The 12,970-nt window shown below is 37.0% G+C and overlaps 3 protein-coding genes across 3 annotated transcripts; 1 reads left to right on the top strand and 2 right to left on the bottom strand.

Moving 5' to 3' along the window:
• Window positions 1-8,445: 8,445 nt before the first annotated feature.
• On the bottom strand, window positions 8,446-10,757 carry LOC135845977 (probable tRNA (uracil-O(2)-)-methyltransferase). The gene is made up of 5 exons (XM_065364891.1): window positions 10,521-10,757; window positions 10,071-10,443; window positions 9,675-9,997; window positions 9,378-9,602; window positions 8,446-9,288 (listed from the first exon to the last, which is right to left on the bottom strand). The coding sequence occupies exons 1-5, from the start codon at window positions 10,527-10,529 to the stop codon at window positions 8,464-8,466; spliced, it is 1,755 nt and encodes a 584-aa protein (XP_065220963.1). The 5' UTR covers window positions 10,530-10,757; the 3' UTR covers window positions 8,446-8,463.
• A 150-nt stretch (window positions 10,758-10,907) lies between these two features.
• On the top strand, window positions 10,908-12,144 carry Sbds (SBDS ribosome maturation factor). The gene is made up of 5 exons (XM_065364903.1): window positions 10,908-11,130; window positions 11,209-11,429; window positions 11,510-11,619; window positions 11,703-11,870; window positions 11,949-12,144. The coding sequence occupies exons 1-5, from the start codon at window positions 11,000-11,002 to the stop codon at window positions 12,075-12,077; spliced, it is 759 nt and encodes a 252-aa protein (XP_065220975.1). The 5' UTR covers window positions 10,908-10,999; the 3' UTR covers window positions 12,078-12,144.
• Window positions 12,070-12,949, bottom strand: LOC135845995 (uncharacterized). The gene is made up of 3 exons (XM_065364915.1): window positions 12,765-12,949; window positions 12,570-12,675; window positions 12,070-12,446 (listed from the first exon to the last, which is right to left on the bottom strand). The coding sequence occupies exons 1-3, from the start codon at window positions 12,826-12,828 to the stop codon at window positions 12,215-12,217; spliced, it is 402 nt and encodes a 133-aa protein (XP_065220987.1). The 5' UTR covers window positions 12,829-12,949; the 3' UTR covers window positions 12,070-12,214.
• Between the last annotated feature and the right edge of the window lie 21 nt (window positions 12,950-12,970).

Here is a 12,970-nt window from a genome sequence, read left to right as displayed (position 1 = left end):
AATCCAAAAATCCGCCGGAGGCTCCAGGATGACTAAAAACCATCACCGATTCCTTCGGAAAGTCAAAAATAGGGTTCAAACTGAATTTCAGCTTTTTTCGTTTACTCGTTCATGTACTGGTGAATTTTTCACTTTTTTCAAAAATAATCGCTGGAGAAAATTTCGGATTTGAATCGGTATCAACCAATTTTAAAAATAAGTTCCAAAATTGGTCGGAAAGGGTCACAAAGAAGATTAAACTGAGATTTTAGGCGCTGAATTTCATTTTGAGTCTAAATTTATGGATATTCTTTAAAAACTGGAGAATCTAAAAATTCGCTGGAGGCTCCAGGTCGACTCAAAACTAACACCAATTGACTCAGAAAAATTTCAAAAAAAGTTTCTGGGTACTGAATTTTATTTCAACTTGACTTATGAAAATTTTTTGGAACACTGGAGGATCCGCAGGTCTGCTGGAGGCTCCAGAACTACTCTGAACCGTCGCCAATTGACTCAGAAAAGTTTCAAAAAAGGTTCATGGGTACTGAATTTCTTTTTGAGCTAATTTACAAAAAAAATTTCGAGCACTAGAGAATCCGCAAGTCTGCTGGAGGCTCCAGGACGACTCAAAACCATCGTCAATTGACTCAGAAAAGTTGCAAAAAAGTTTATGGGTACTGAATTTCATTTTGACCTGATTTACAAATTTTTTGCGAGCACTGGAGAATCCGCAAGTCTGCTGGAGGCTCCAGGAAGACTCAACACCATCAATTGACTCGGAAAAGTTGCAAAAAAGGTCTGTGGGTACTGAATTTCATTTTGACCTGATTTACAAAAAAATTTTCGCGCACTGGAGAATCCGCAAGGCTGCTGGAAGCTCCAGAACTACTCAGAACCATCGCCAATTGACTCAAAAAAGTTTCATAAAAGGTTTATGGGTACTGAATTTCATTTTTGACCTGATTTACATATTTTTTTGCGAGCACTAGAGAATCCACAAGTCTGCTGGAGGCTCCAGGACGACTCAGAAAAGTTGCAAAAAAGGTTTATGGATACCGAATTTCATTTAGATTTGATTTAGGGATTTTTTTCGGGCATTGGAAAATCCGCAAATTTGCTGGAGGCTCCAGGACGACTCAAAATCATCGCCAATTGACTCAAAAAAGTTGCAAAAAGGTTTATGGGTACTGAATTTCATTTTGACCTGATTTACAAATTTTTTCGCGAGCACTAGAGAATCCACAAGTCTGCTGGAGGCTCCAGGACGACTCAGAACCATTGCCAATCAACTCAGAAAAGTTGCAAAAAAGGTTTATGGGTACTGAATTTCATTTTTGACCTGGTTTACAAATTTTTTTGCGAGCACTGGAGAATCCACAAGTCTGCTGGAGGCTCCAGGACGACTCAGAACCATTGCCAATCAACTCAGAAAAGTTGCAAAAAAGGTTTATGGGTACTGAATTTCATTTTTGACCTGGTTTACAAATTTTTTTGCGAGCACTGGAGAATCCACAAGTCTGCTGGAAGGCTTCAGGACGACTCAAAATCATCGCCAATGGACTCAGAAAAGTTGCAAAAAAGGTTTACGGGTACTGAATTTCATTTTGATCTGATTTACGAAATTTTTTTCGAGCACTGGAGAATTCGAAAATCTACTGGAGGCTCCAGAACTACTCACAACCATCATCCTTCGACTCGAGAGGTTAAACATGAGATACAAAACAAATTTTAGCACTTTTTGTTTTCTCGTTCGCGAAGGATGAATTTTCTATCATTTTCAAAAATAATTGCTGGAGAAAATTTTGGATTTAGACCAGTATCAAAAAAAATTTTAAAGTAAGTACATACCAACATTTTTCGAAAGAGTTACAAAGATAGTGAATCCAAGTTGGTAAGTTTTGAATTTTATTTTGACCTTATTTAATATGGAATTTTCGCGACAGCTGCGCTGGAGAATCCAAAAATCCGCCGGAGGCTCCAGGATGACTAAAAACCATCACCGATTCCTTCGGAAAGTCAAAAATAGGGTTCAAACTGAATTTCAGCTTTTTTCGTTTACTCGTTCATGTACTGGTGAATTTTTCACTTTTTTCAAAAATAATCGCTGGAGAAAATTTCGGATTTGAATCGGTATCAACCAATTTTAAAAATAAGTTCCAAAATTGGTCGGAAAGGGTCACAAAGAAGATTAAACTGAGATTTTAGGCGCTGAATTTCATTTTGAGTCTAAATTTATGGATATTCTTTAAAAACTGGAGAATCTAAAAATTCGCTGGAGGCTCCAGGTCGACTCAAAACTAACACCAATTGACTCAGAAAAATTTCAAAAAAAGTTTCTGGGTACTGAATTTTATTTCAACTTGACTTATGAAAATTTTTTGGAACACTGGAGGATCCGCAGGTCTGCTGGAGGCTCCAGAACTACTCTGAACCGTCGCCAATTGACTCAGAAAAGTTTCAAAAAAGGTTCATGGGTACTGAATTTCTTTTTGAGCTAATTTACAAAAAAAATTTCGAGCACTAGAGAATCCGCAAGTCTGCTGGAGGCTCCAGGACGACTCAAAACCATCGTCAATTGACTCAGAAAAGTTGCAAAAAAGTTTATGGGTACTGAATTTCATTTTGACCTGATTTACAAATTTTTTGCGAGCACTGGAGAATCCGCAAGTCTGCTGGAGGCTCCAGGAAGACTCAACACCATCAATTGACTCGGAAAAGTTGCAAAAAAGGTCTGTGGGTACTGAATTTCATTTTGACCTGATTTACAAAAAAATTTTCGCGCACTGGAGAATCCGCAAGGCTGCTGGAAGCTCCAGAACTACTCAGAACCATCGCCAATTGACTCAAAAAAGTTTCATAAAAGGTTTATGGGTACTGAATTTCATTTTTGACCTGATTTACATATTTTTTTGCGAGCACTAGAGAATCCACAAGTCTGCTGGAGGCTCCAGGACGACTCAGAAAAGTTGCAAAAAAGGTTTATGGATACCGAATTTCATTTAGATTTGATTTAGGGATTTTTTTCGGGCATTGGAAAATCCGCAAATTTGCTGGAGGCTCCAGGACGACTCAAAATCATCGCCAATTGACTCAAAAAAGTTGCAAAAAGGTTTATGGGTACTGAATTTCATTTTGACCTGATTTACAAATTTTTTCGCGAGCACTAGAGAATCCACAAGTCTGCTGGAGGCTCCAGGACGACTCAGAACCATTGCCAATCAACTCAGAAAAGTTGCAAAAAAGGTTTATGGGTACTGAATTTCATTTTTGACCTGGTTTACAAATTTTTTTGCGAGCACTGGAGAATCCACAAGTCTGCTGGAGGCTCCAGGACGACTCAGAACCATTACCAATCAACTCAGAAAAGTTGCAAAAAAAGGTTTATGGGTAAGTACTGAATTTCATTTTGATTTGATTTACGGATTTTTTTTTTCGAGCATTGGAGGATCCGCAAATCTGCTGGAAGGCTTCAGGACGACTCAAAATCATCGCCAATGGACTCAGAAAAGTTGCAAAAAAGGTTTACGGGTACTGAATTTCATTTTGATCTGATTTACGAAATTTTTTTCGAGCACTGGAGAATCCGAAAATCTACTGGAGGCTCCAGAACTACTCCAACCATCATCCTTTGACTCGAGAGGTTAAACATAAGATACCTACAAAACAAATTTTAGCACTTTTTGTTTATTCGTTCGCAAAGGATGAATTTTCTATCTTTTTCAAAAATAATTGCTGGAGAAAATTTTGGATTTGAACCCGCGGTATCAACCAATTTTAAAAATAAGTTCCAAAAATTGGTCGGAAAGGGTCACAAAGAAGATTAAACTGAGGTTTTAGGCGCTGAATTTCATTTTGAGTCTAAATTTATGGATATTCTTTAAAAACTGGAGAATCCAAAAATCCGCTGGAGGCTCCAGGTCGACTCAAAACTGTCACCAATTGACTCAGAAAAATTTCAAAAAAAGTTTCTGGGTACTGAATTTTATTTCAACTTGACTTATGAAAATTTTTTGGAACACTGGAGGATCCGCAGGTCTGCTGGAGGCTCCAGAACTACTCAGAACCATCGCCAATTGACTCAGAAAAGTTTCAAAAAAGGTTCTTGGGTAATGAATTTCATTTTGACCTAATTTACAAAAAAATTTTCGAGCACTAGAGAATCCGCAAGTCTGCTGGAGGCTCCAGGACGACTCAAAATCATCGCCAATCAACTCAGAAAAGTTGCGAAAAAGTTTATGGGTACTGAATTTCATTTTGACCTGATTTACAAATTTTTTGCGAGCACTGGAGAATCCGCAAGTCTGCTGGAGGCTCCAGGACGACTCAAAATCATCGCCAATCAACTCAGAAAAGTTGCAAAAAAGTTTATGGGTACTGAATTTCATTTTGACCTGATTTACAAATTTTTTGCGAGCACTGGAGAATCCGCAAGTCTGCTGGAGGCTCCAGGACGACTCAAAATCATCGCCAATCAACTCAGAAAAGTTTCAAAGAAAGTTTATGGGTACTGAATTTCATTTTGACCTGATTTACAAATTTTTTGCGAGCACTGGAGAATCCACAAGTCTGCTGGAGGCTCCAGGAAGACTCAACACCATCAATTGACTCGGAAAAGTTGCAAAAAAGGTCTGTGGGTACTGAATTTCATTTTGACCTGATTTACAAAAAAATTTTCGCGCACTGGAGAATCCGCAAGGCTGCTGGAAGCTCCAGAACTACTCAGAACCATCGCCAATTGACTCAAAAAAGTTTCATAAAAGGTTTATGGGTACTGAATTTCATTTTTGACCTGATTTACATATTTTTTTGCGAGCACTAGAGAATCCACAAGTCTGCTGGAGGCTCCAGGACGACTCAGAAAAGTTGCAAAAAAGGTTTATGGATACCGAATTTCATTTAGATTTGATTTAGGGATTTTTTTCGGGCATTGGAAAATCCGCAAATTTGCTGGAGGCTCCAGGACGACTCAAAATCATCGCCAATTGACTCAAAAAAGTTGCAAAAAGGTTTATGGGTACTGAATTTCATTTTGACCTGATTTACAAATTTTTTCGCGAGCACTAGAGAATCCACAAGTCTGCTGGAGGCTCCAGGACGACTCAGAACCATTGCCAATCAACTCAGAAAAGTTGCAAAAAAGGTTTATGGGTACTGAATTTCATTTTTGACCTGGTTTACAAATTTTTTTGCGAGCACTGGAGAATCCACAAGTCTGCTGGAGGCTCCAGGACGACTCAGAACCATTACCAATCAACTCAGAAAAGTTGCAAAAAAAGGTTTATGGGTAAGTACTGAATTTCATTTTGATTTGATTTACGGATTTTTTTTTTCGAGCATTGGAGGATCCGCAAATCTGCTGGAAGGCTTCAGGACGACTCAAAATCATCGCCAATGGACTCAGAAAAGTTGCAAAAAAGGTTTACGGGTACTGAATTTCATTTTGATCTGATTTACGAAATTTTTTTCGAGCACTGGAGAATCCGAAAATCTACTGGAGGCTCCAGAACTACTCCAACCATCATCCTTTGACTCGAGAGGTTAAACATAAGATACCTACAAAACAAATTTTAGCACTTTTTGTTTATTCGTTCGCAAAGGATGAATTTTCTATCTTTTTCAAAAATAATTGCTGGAGAAAATTTTGGATTTGAACCCGCGGTATCAACCAATTTTAAAAATAAGTTCCAAAAATTGGTCGGAAAGGGTCACAAAGAAGATTAAACTGAGGTTTTAGGCGCTGAATTTCATTTTGAGTCTAAATTTATGGATATTCTTTAAAAACTGGAGAATCCAAAAATCCGCTGGAGGCTCCAGGTCGACTCAAAACTGTCACCAATTGACTCAGAAAAATTTCAAAAAAAGTTTCTGGGTACTGAATTTTATTTCAACTTGACTTATGAAAATTTTTTGGAACACTGGAGGATCCGCAGGTCTGCTGGAGGCTCCAGAACTACTCAGAACCATCGCCAATTGACTCAGAAAAGTTTCAAAAAAGGTTCTTGGGTAATGAATTTCATTTTGACCTAATTTACAAAAAAATTTTCGAGCACTAGAGAATCCGCAAGTCTGCTGGAGGCTCCAGGACGACTCAAAATCATCGCCAATCAACTCAGAAAAGTTGCGAAAAAGTTTATGGGTACTGAATTTCATTTTGACCTGATTTACAAATTTTTTGCGAGCACTGGAGAATCCGCAAGTCTGCTGGAGGCTCCAGGACGACTCAAAATCATCGCCAATCAACTCAGAAAAGTTGCAAAAAAGTTTATGGGTACTGAATTTCATTTTGACCTGATTTACAAATTTTTTGCGAGCACTGGAGAATCCGCAAGTCTGCTGGAGGCTCCAGGACGACTCAAAATCATCGCCAATCAACTCAGAAAAGTTTCAAAGAAAGTTTATGGGTACTGAATTTCATTTTGACCTGATTTACAAATTTTTTGCGAGCACTGGAGAATCCACAAGTCTGCTGGAGGCTCCAGGAAGACTCAACACCATCAATTGACTCGGAAAAGTTGCAAAAAAGGTCTGTGGGTACTGAATTTCATTTTGACCTGATTTACAAAAAAATTTTCGCGCACTGGAGAATCCGCAAGGCTGCTGGAAGCTCCAGAACTACTCAGAACCATCGCCAATTGACTCAAAAAAGTTTCATAAAAGGTTTATGGGTACTGAATTTCATTTTTGACCTGATTTACATATTTTTTTGCGAGCACTAGAGAATCCACAAGTCTGCTGGAGGCTCCAGGACGACTCAGAAAAGTTGCAAAAAAGGTTTATGGATACCGAATTTCATTTAGATTTGATTTAGGGATTTTTTTCGGGCATTGGAAAATCCGCAAATTTGCTGGAGGCTCCAGGACGACTCAAAATCATCGCCAATTGACTCAAAAAAGTTGCAAAAAGGTTTATGGGTACTGAATTTCATTTTGACCTGATTTACAAATTTTTTCGCGAGCACTAGAGAATCCACAAGTCTGCTGGAGGCTCCAGGACGACTCAGAACCATTGCCAATCAACTCAGAAAAGTTGCAAAAAAGGTTTATGGGTACTGAATTTCATTTTTGACCTGGTTTACAAATTTTTTTGCGAGCACTGGAGAATCCACAAGTCTGCTGGAGGCTCCAGGACGACTCAGAACCATTACCAATCAACTCAGAAAAGTTGCAAAAAAAGGTTTATGGGTAAGTACTGAATTTCATTTTGATTTGATTTACGGATTTTTTTTTTCGAGCATTGGAGGATCCGCAAATCTGCTGGAAGGCTTCAGGACGACTCAAAATCATCGCCAATGGACTCAGAAAAGTTGCAAAAAAGGTTTACGGGTACTGAATTTCATTTTGATCTGATTTACGAAATTTTTTTCGAGCACTGGAGAATCCGAAAATCTACTGGAGGCTCCAGAACTACTCCAACCATCATCCTTTGACTCGAGAGGTTAAACATAAGATACCTACAAAACAAATTTTAGCACTTTTTGTTTATTCGTTCGCAAAGGATGAATTTTCTATCTTTTTCAAAAATAATTGCTGGAGAAAATTTTGGATTTGAACCCGCGGTATCAACCAATTTTAAAAATAAGTTCCAAAAATTGGTCGGAAAGGGTCACAAAGAAGATTAAACTGAGGTTTTAGGCGCTGAATTTCATTTTGAGTCTAAATTTATGGATATTCTTTAAAAACTGGAGAATCCAAAAATCCGCTGGAGGCTCCAGGTCGACTCAAAACTGTCACCAATTGACTCAGAAAAATTTCAAAAAAAGTTTCTGGGTACTGAATTTTATTTCAACTTGACTTATGAAAATTTTTTGGAACACTGGAGGATCCGCAGGTCTGCTGGAGGCTCCAGAACTACTCAGAACCATCGCCAATTGACTCAGAAAAGTTTCAAAAAAGGTTCTTGGGTAATGAATTTCATTTTGACCTAATTTACAAAAAAATTTTCGAGCACTAGAGAATCCGCAAGTCTGCTGGAGGCTCCAGGACGACTCAAAATCATCGCCAATCAACTCAGAAAAGTTGCGAAAAAGTTTATGGGTACTGAATTTCATTTTGACCTGATTTACAAATTTTTTTGCAAGCACTGGAGAATCCGCAAGTCTGCTGGAGGCTCCAGGACGACTCTACACCATCAATTGACTCAGAAAAATTGCATAAAAGGTTTATGGGTACTGAATTTCATTTTGATTTGATTTACGAATTTTTTTCGAGCATTGGAGAACCCGAAAATCTGCTGGAGGCTCCAGGACGACTCAAAATCATCGCCAATGGACTCAGAAAAGTTGCAAAAAAGGTTAATGGGTACTGAATTTAAGTATTCAAAATTTTGACAAAAATAGTTCTTTTGCAACAAAAGAAGCTAGCAACACTTTCTGATAATTTTGACCCAAAAAAAGTTTTGTTTTTCATGCTCAATACCTCGCAGAAATGGACAATTTTATTACTCCTTGATAAATAATTCAACTTGTAAAACATTAAAAAACAAAATTTAATGCATAAAAGAACATTTATCCTCTTCGACAGGACAACTATACGGATGATTATGAAAAAACCAACAAGGTCTTTTTTTCCACTTATCACACCGTTCGTTCGACGCCTCAGTCGGTTTCCTAAACATAATTCTACCACCTTTAACCAAAAATATCGAATGATGATTTCTCAACAGCGTTTGTAATCCGCCACATTCACTTTTCAACTTCTTCAAATCATCTCCTTCGATTCTCGAAATCGCATCTTTAAAACTAACCGAATAATTCGTTAACCAAATATCACAGTCTGAATCTCCTTCGCGAAATTTCATTTGATTATCAATCAATATCTTGGAAACAATTCCAATAATTTTAGAAGTAACCGAACGATCAATTTGAGTACAGTTTCGTACTTTTTGAACACTTTCTCGTGGCTTGAATACGGTTTCGATTGATGAACTGTATTGGCTCATGATTGGTTCGATTTTATCTTGTTTTATTCGATCGTAATCGTCGACAGGGTACTTTCTTCGATACCCAATGATGCATATTCTTTTGGTAGAAGGTATTCTTAATTTATCGGTTTTTATATCGAAGCCTAAATCGATGCTGAGTAGCTTAACGTACTCGACGTAATCGTTGTAGACGCTGACTGATGAATTCTTTCTTTGGTACTTTTGACCGGAGAATTCGTAAGCGCAGCAAGGTAGTAGGAAGAATTTGCATTGGTACGAGTTTCGAAGAGCGAATAAAGGTATCCAAGGGGTAAGTTCGTCCGAATGGTTTCCGATGATCCAGTCAACTTGAGGGAAATACGAATTTTCTGTAGGTGTGACCGTACCAACCTACGTGATGATAATAATAATATTCACACGTTATTACTCATTACAGTGGGAAAATATTTCATCAGGATGCATCAAAAAAGTACAGGTACCTTTAAATCAGTCGGAGGTTGATACATGGACCATATTTTACGTGACCGGATATCGATACCGAAACCATTGTGTCCTTCGCCATTCAAAATATAAACTAATAATCCATTTCCACAGCCTAAATCGACAAAGGTAACTCTATCTTTATTCCATAACAAGCACAGGTAAGTAGCGATGGCAATATCTTCGTAAACAAACTTAGAAGGATCTGTATTCTCGGGCCAATTCTAAATCAAACGAACTGAAATTACAAATCACGTCTACCATGAAACTTCTCAACACACGTAATTGGTGTTTACCTCGACTATACTTTTGCCATATTTATCCTTCAGGTAAATATAAAGTTCATTATACTCGTCGGTATCGATACAGCTCAAAGACGAACACCCTTTACTATTAACTTCATCCAAAGGCTCAGCTTCTTTAGCCCATTTTATCAGTTTAGGAAGTAAATGGAACTGAAGCCATTCGTAATTTTTGCTTTCCATATTCGTACTTGGAACGAGCCTCATTTCAATTCGATCATCGACGAATTGCAAAATAAACGAAACAGTGGGCGAATGAGATCGACCATCGTTCTCTGACACAATCTCCAAGTGTAGTATTTCATCGGACGAATAATCTGTAATAAAATATATTCTCGTATAGAATTCAAATCATCTTGGTGAAATTACACGTTTTAAGATCAAACGTACTAATGACAACTATTTCAATAGCTTCGCTGTAATTCCGATTCTTGTTCAGTAATTTTCGTACGACGAAGAACGATTTACTGGATATTTTCAAGATTTCCTTCTCATCGGAGAGTTCTTCCAATCTCAGGGGACTCATTCGTTGAACGAAACTGCTACCGAAGTCGTCTTTTATAACGTCATCGTATCTTATTCCTTTTAATTTACTAATGGTATCCGGAGTATTAATATTATCGCAGGTAACGAAGCTGCATAACGTTTTGACAGCGAATAAACGTCGATTTACGATATGAGGTCTCTGGTTCCAGATCCAAGCAGATTGCCAGAATTGATTCCGGTGTATGAATAATTCATCCGAACGACAGATTGTGGTAATCTATGATACAGGAGGAGAGCATTAAGGTGTTGATTAAATATTTTGGAGATGAAATTGACTCGAGTTATGATACATACTTCGGTCATTTTTGAAGATTTTCAACAGGTATCATCAGTCATGAGCACCGGAGGTGACTTTCGTTCGCTGGTTACTGACGAGAATAGCTTCATAAGACTTGGTATAATACTCGTGAACCTTTTAAAGTGTTGATGGAATACCAAATAATCTTTATTCTTCGTAAAATAATCAAAATTCCTTCAAAAACTTCAAAAAATCCAGAATTTCTTTGAAAATTTCTGAGTTTTTTTGAATATTTCCAACGTTGCCAAATATATCAAAACAAACTTCGCGACGTTGCAACGTTGCCAAGTCGTCGAAAACTCAAACTTCGCCTCAATTTGTACCACATTGTGAACTTCAGCGTCGAAAAATGTAATATAATTTGTAAAAAAATTCAATGTTATCAAACACATTGCACAAGAAGTGACATGTGTAGTGATACCGTTTTTCACTTTTGATCGAATAATGCTAAAAATTTACTTATTTTCCGATCAAAATGTCGAAAATATTCACTCCAACGAATCAAATACGATTAACAAACGTGGCCGTTGTAAGGCTGAAAAAAGGAGGCTCGAGATTCGAAATCGCCTGCTACAAGAATAAAGTATTATCTTGGAGAAATAAGTTGTAAGTTCAGTATCCTTCTTATTTTAATTTCGTTGCTCTTGCTCGAACCATGTTTCATAATATTATTTTTCAATGCAGGGAGAAAGATATAGATGAAGTACTTCAAACTCACACCGTTTTCGTCAACGTTTCCAAAGGACAAGTGGCCAAGAAAGAAGAATTAGTAAAAATATTCGGTACAGATGATCAGACTAAAGTATGTTTAGAAATCCTAGAAAAAGGAGAACTTCAAATATCCGATAAAGAAAGAGCTGCACAAATGGAAGCAGTTTTCAAAGAAGTATCTACGATTATAGCAGGTTTGTGTGGTTGAAAAATCATTCTTCTAAGACGAAAGGTAGCATTTTTGTGTAATGATGTTTGTAAAACGTTGTTGCAGAGAAATGTGTTAATCCGGAGAATAAACGTCCTTATCCTACGTCGATTATATCCAAAGCTTTGAAAGACGTTCATTTTTCTGCTAAACAGAATAAATCGGCTAAACAACAGGTAAGCTGAATGATGCTGAATTCTGATATTTGATTACACAAAATCGTATATTCGTTTTACTAAATTTGTATTTTTTACTCCAGGCTCTCGAAATGATCCCAAAGCTACAAACTGTAATACCAATAGAACGAGCACAAATGAGAGTTAAAGTAACTATGTCCGGTAAAGAAGCTAACAAATTAAAGGAGAAATTAGTAAAAATTGTTACCAAAGTCGAAGAAGAGAATTGGGATTCTTTCGAACTAACTATGGTATTCAATACACGTTCATATGTATAGTTTCTCAACTCGAAATATGATTTTTAAGTAATGCATGATTTTCATTTACAGATAATTTTAATTAATCCCGGAGTATATCGAGAAATAGAAGAAATATGTAATTCGGTCAAAGGAACAACGTGTACGATGGAATTACTGAATTTAAAAGAAGTCACACAAGGAGAAGAGTTCATCGAGTGATAATTAAAAATTTCCTGTTTTTTCAAAATTTTCAATATTTATTCAATAAATAATTTTTATAAAAACAGTCACTTATTCGTAATATTTACATTCGATACGAAAATGTACCAATATCAATCCTTATCCGGAATGGACTTCTAGCTTTTAACAGTGTTTTGGATTTGATCGAGTAACAATTCGATTCTATTTTTCATGATTGGTTGACCCTTGGCGGTTTTAGCCGAGAGCTTTTTATTCTTCAGTTTCTTCTTTTCTTTGTAAACGTTCATAGCAGCTTCGATTTCTGCTTGTCTTTGCTGTCTTCTTTCTTTCGCAGCTTTCTTCTCGCTTCTTAAACGATCGTATTCAGCTTTAGCGAACTTGTACGTACTGCAAGAATTGATCAGGTTAGATTTTAGCAACTATATATCTATCGACGAGCTGGTCAATTATTACGACGAGCTTTTCAGCATACGAAGATGAAAATAGTTCATAACATAGATGGGGACTTACTTAGCTGGGTTCTTCGTGTTCTTGATTTTCTTGAATCTGTTACGTTTCGTGCTGTAGTCTTGTTTGACGAAGCCTTTCTTTTGTTTTTCGTTACCGGAGGGATTATCTACAAAAAATGATGAATTAATAATCCATTTTTCGAAAGATTTGATTAAAATAAAGCTGCTATCAGCAGTCAAAAGGAGCAGAACTTACTCGAGTTATTGTTTTTCTGGCCAGCTCCACCACCGGAGTTCGAACCTTTCGATGTTTTGGACATCGTAGAATATTTATTTTCAATAAAACTTCATCAAAATCAATTATTTTTCGATCAAATCGTCGAAAAAAATTCAAAAATATCACTCGTCACTGATTAAAAACTCAAAAACTTGAATTCCACAGAAAAACAACAAACCACATGT

This window comes from Planococcus citri, chromosome 1 (assembly GCF_950023065.1).
Source record: "Planococcus citri chromosome 1, ihPlaCitr1.1, whole genome shotgun sequence".
Lineage (NCBI taxonomy): Eukaryota > Metazoa > Arthropoda > Insecta > Hemiptera > Pseudococcidae > Planococcus > Planococcus citri.
Note: the sequence above shows the minus strand (reverse complement) of the source record. Positions and strands in the feature narration are given on the sequence as shown.

What these genes read in the sequence shown, in the direction of transcription:
- LOC135845977 (XM_065364891.1), bottom strand. An exon ending in TATTGAAATAGTTGTCATTA is followed by an intron (nt 9,998 to 10,070) that starts GTACGTTTGATC and finishes ATTTTATTACAG; the next exon opens with ATTATTCGTCCGATGAAATA. An exon ending in ATGGCAAAAGTATAGTCGAG is followed by an intron (nt 9,603 to 9,674) that starts GTAAACACCAAT and finishes CGTTTGATTTAG; the next exon opens with AATTGGCCCGAGAATACAGA.
- Sbds (XM_065364903.1), top strand. Translation starts at nt 11,000, where the DNA reads ATGTCGAAAATATTCACTCCAACGAATCAAATACGATTAACAAACGTG. An exon ending in AGTATCTACGATTATAGCAG is followed by an intron (nt 11,430 to 11,509) that starts GTTTGTGTGGTT and finishes ACGTTGTTGCAG; the next exon opens with AGAAATGTGTTAATCCGGAG. An exon ending in ATAAATCGGCTAAACAACAG is followed by an intron (nt 11,620 to 11,702) that starts GTAAGCTGAATG and finishes TTTTTACTCCAG; the next exon opens with GCTCTCGAAATGATCCCAAA.
- LOC135845995 (XM_065364915.1), bottom strand. Translation starts at nt 12,828, where the DNA reads ATGTCCAAAACATCGAAAGGTTCGAACTCCGGTGGTGGAGCTGGCCAG. An exon ending in CCAGAAAAACAATAACTCGA is followed by an intron (nt 12,676 to 12,764) that starts GTAAGTTCTGCT and finishes CATTTTTTGTAG; the next exon opens with ATAATCCCTCCGGTAACGAA. An exon ending in AACACGAAGAACCCAGCTAA is followed by an intron (nt 12,447 to 12,569) that starts GTAAGTCCCCAT and finishes CAATTCTTGCAG; the next exon opens with TACGTACAAGTTCGCTAAAG.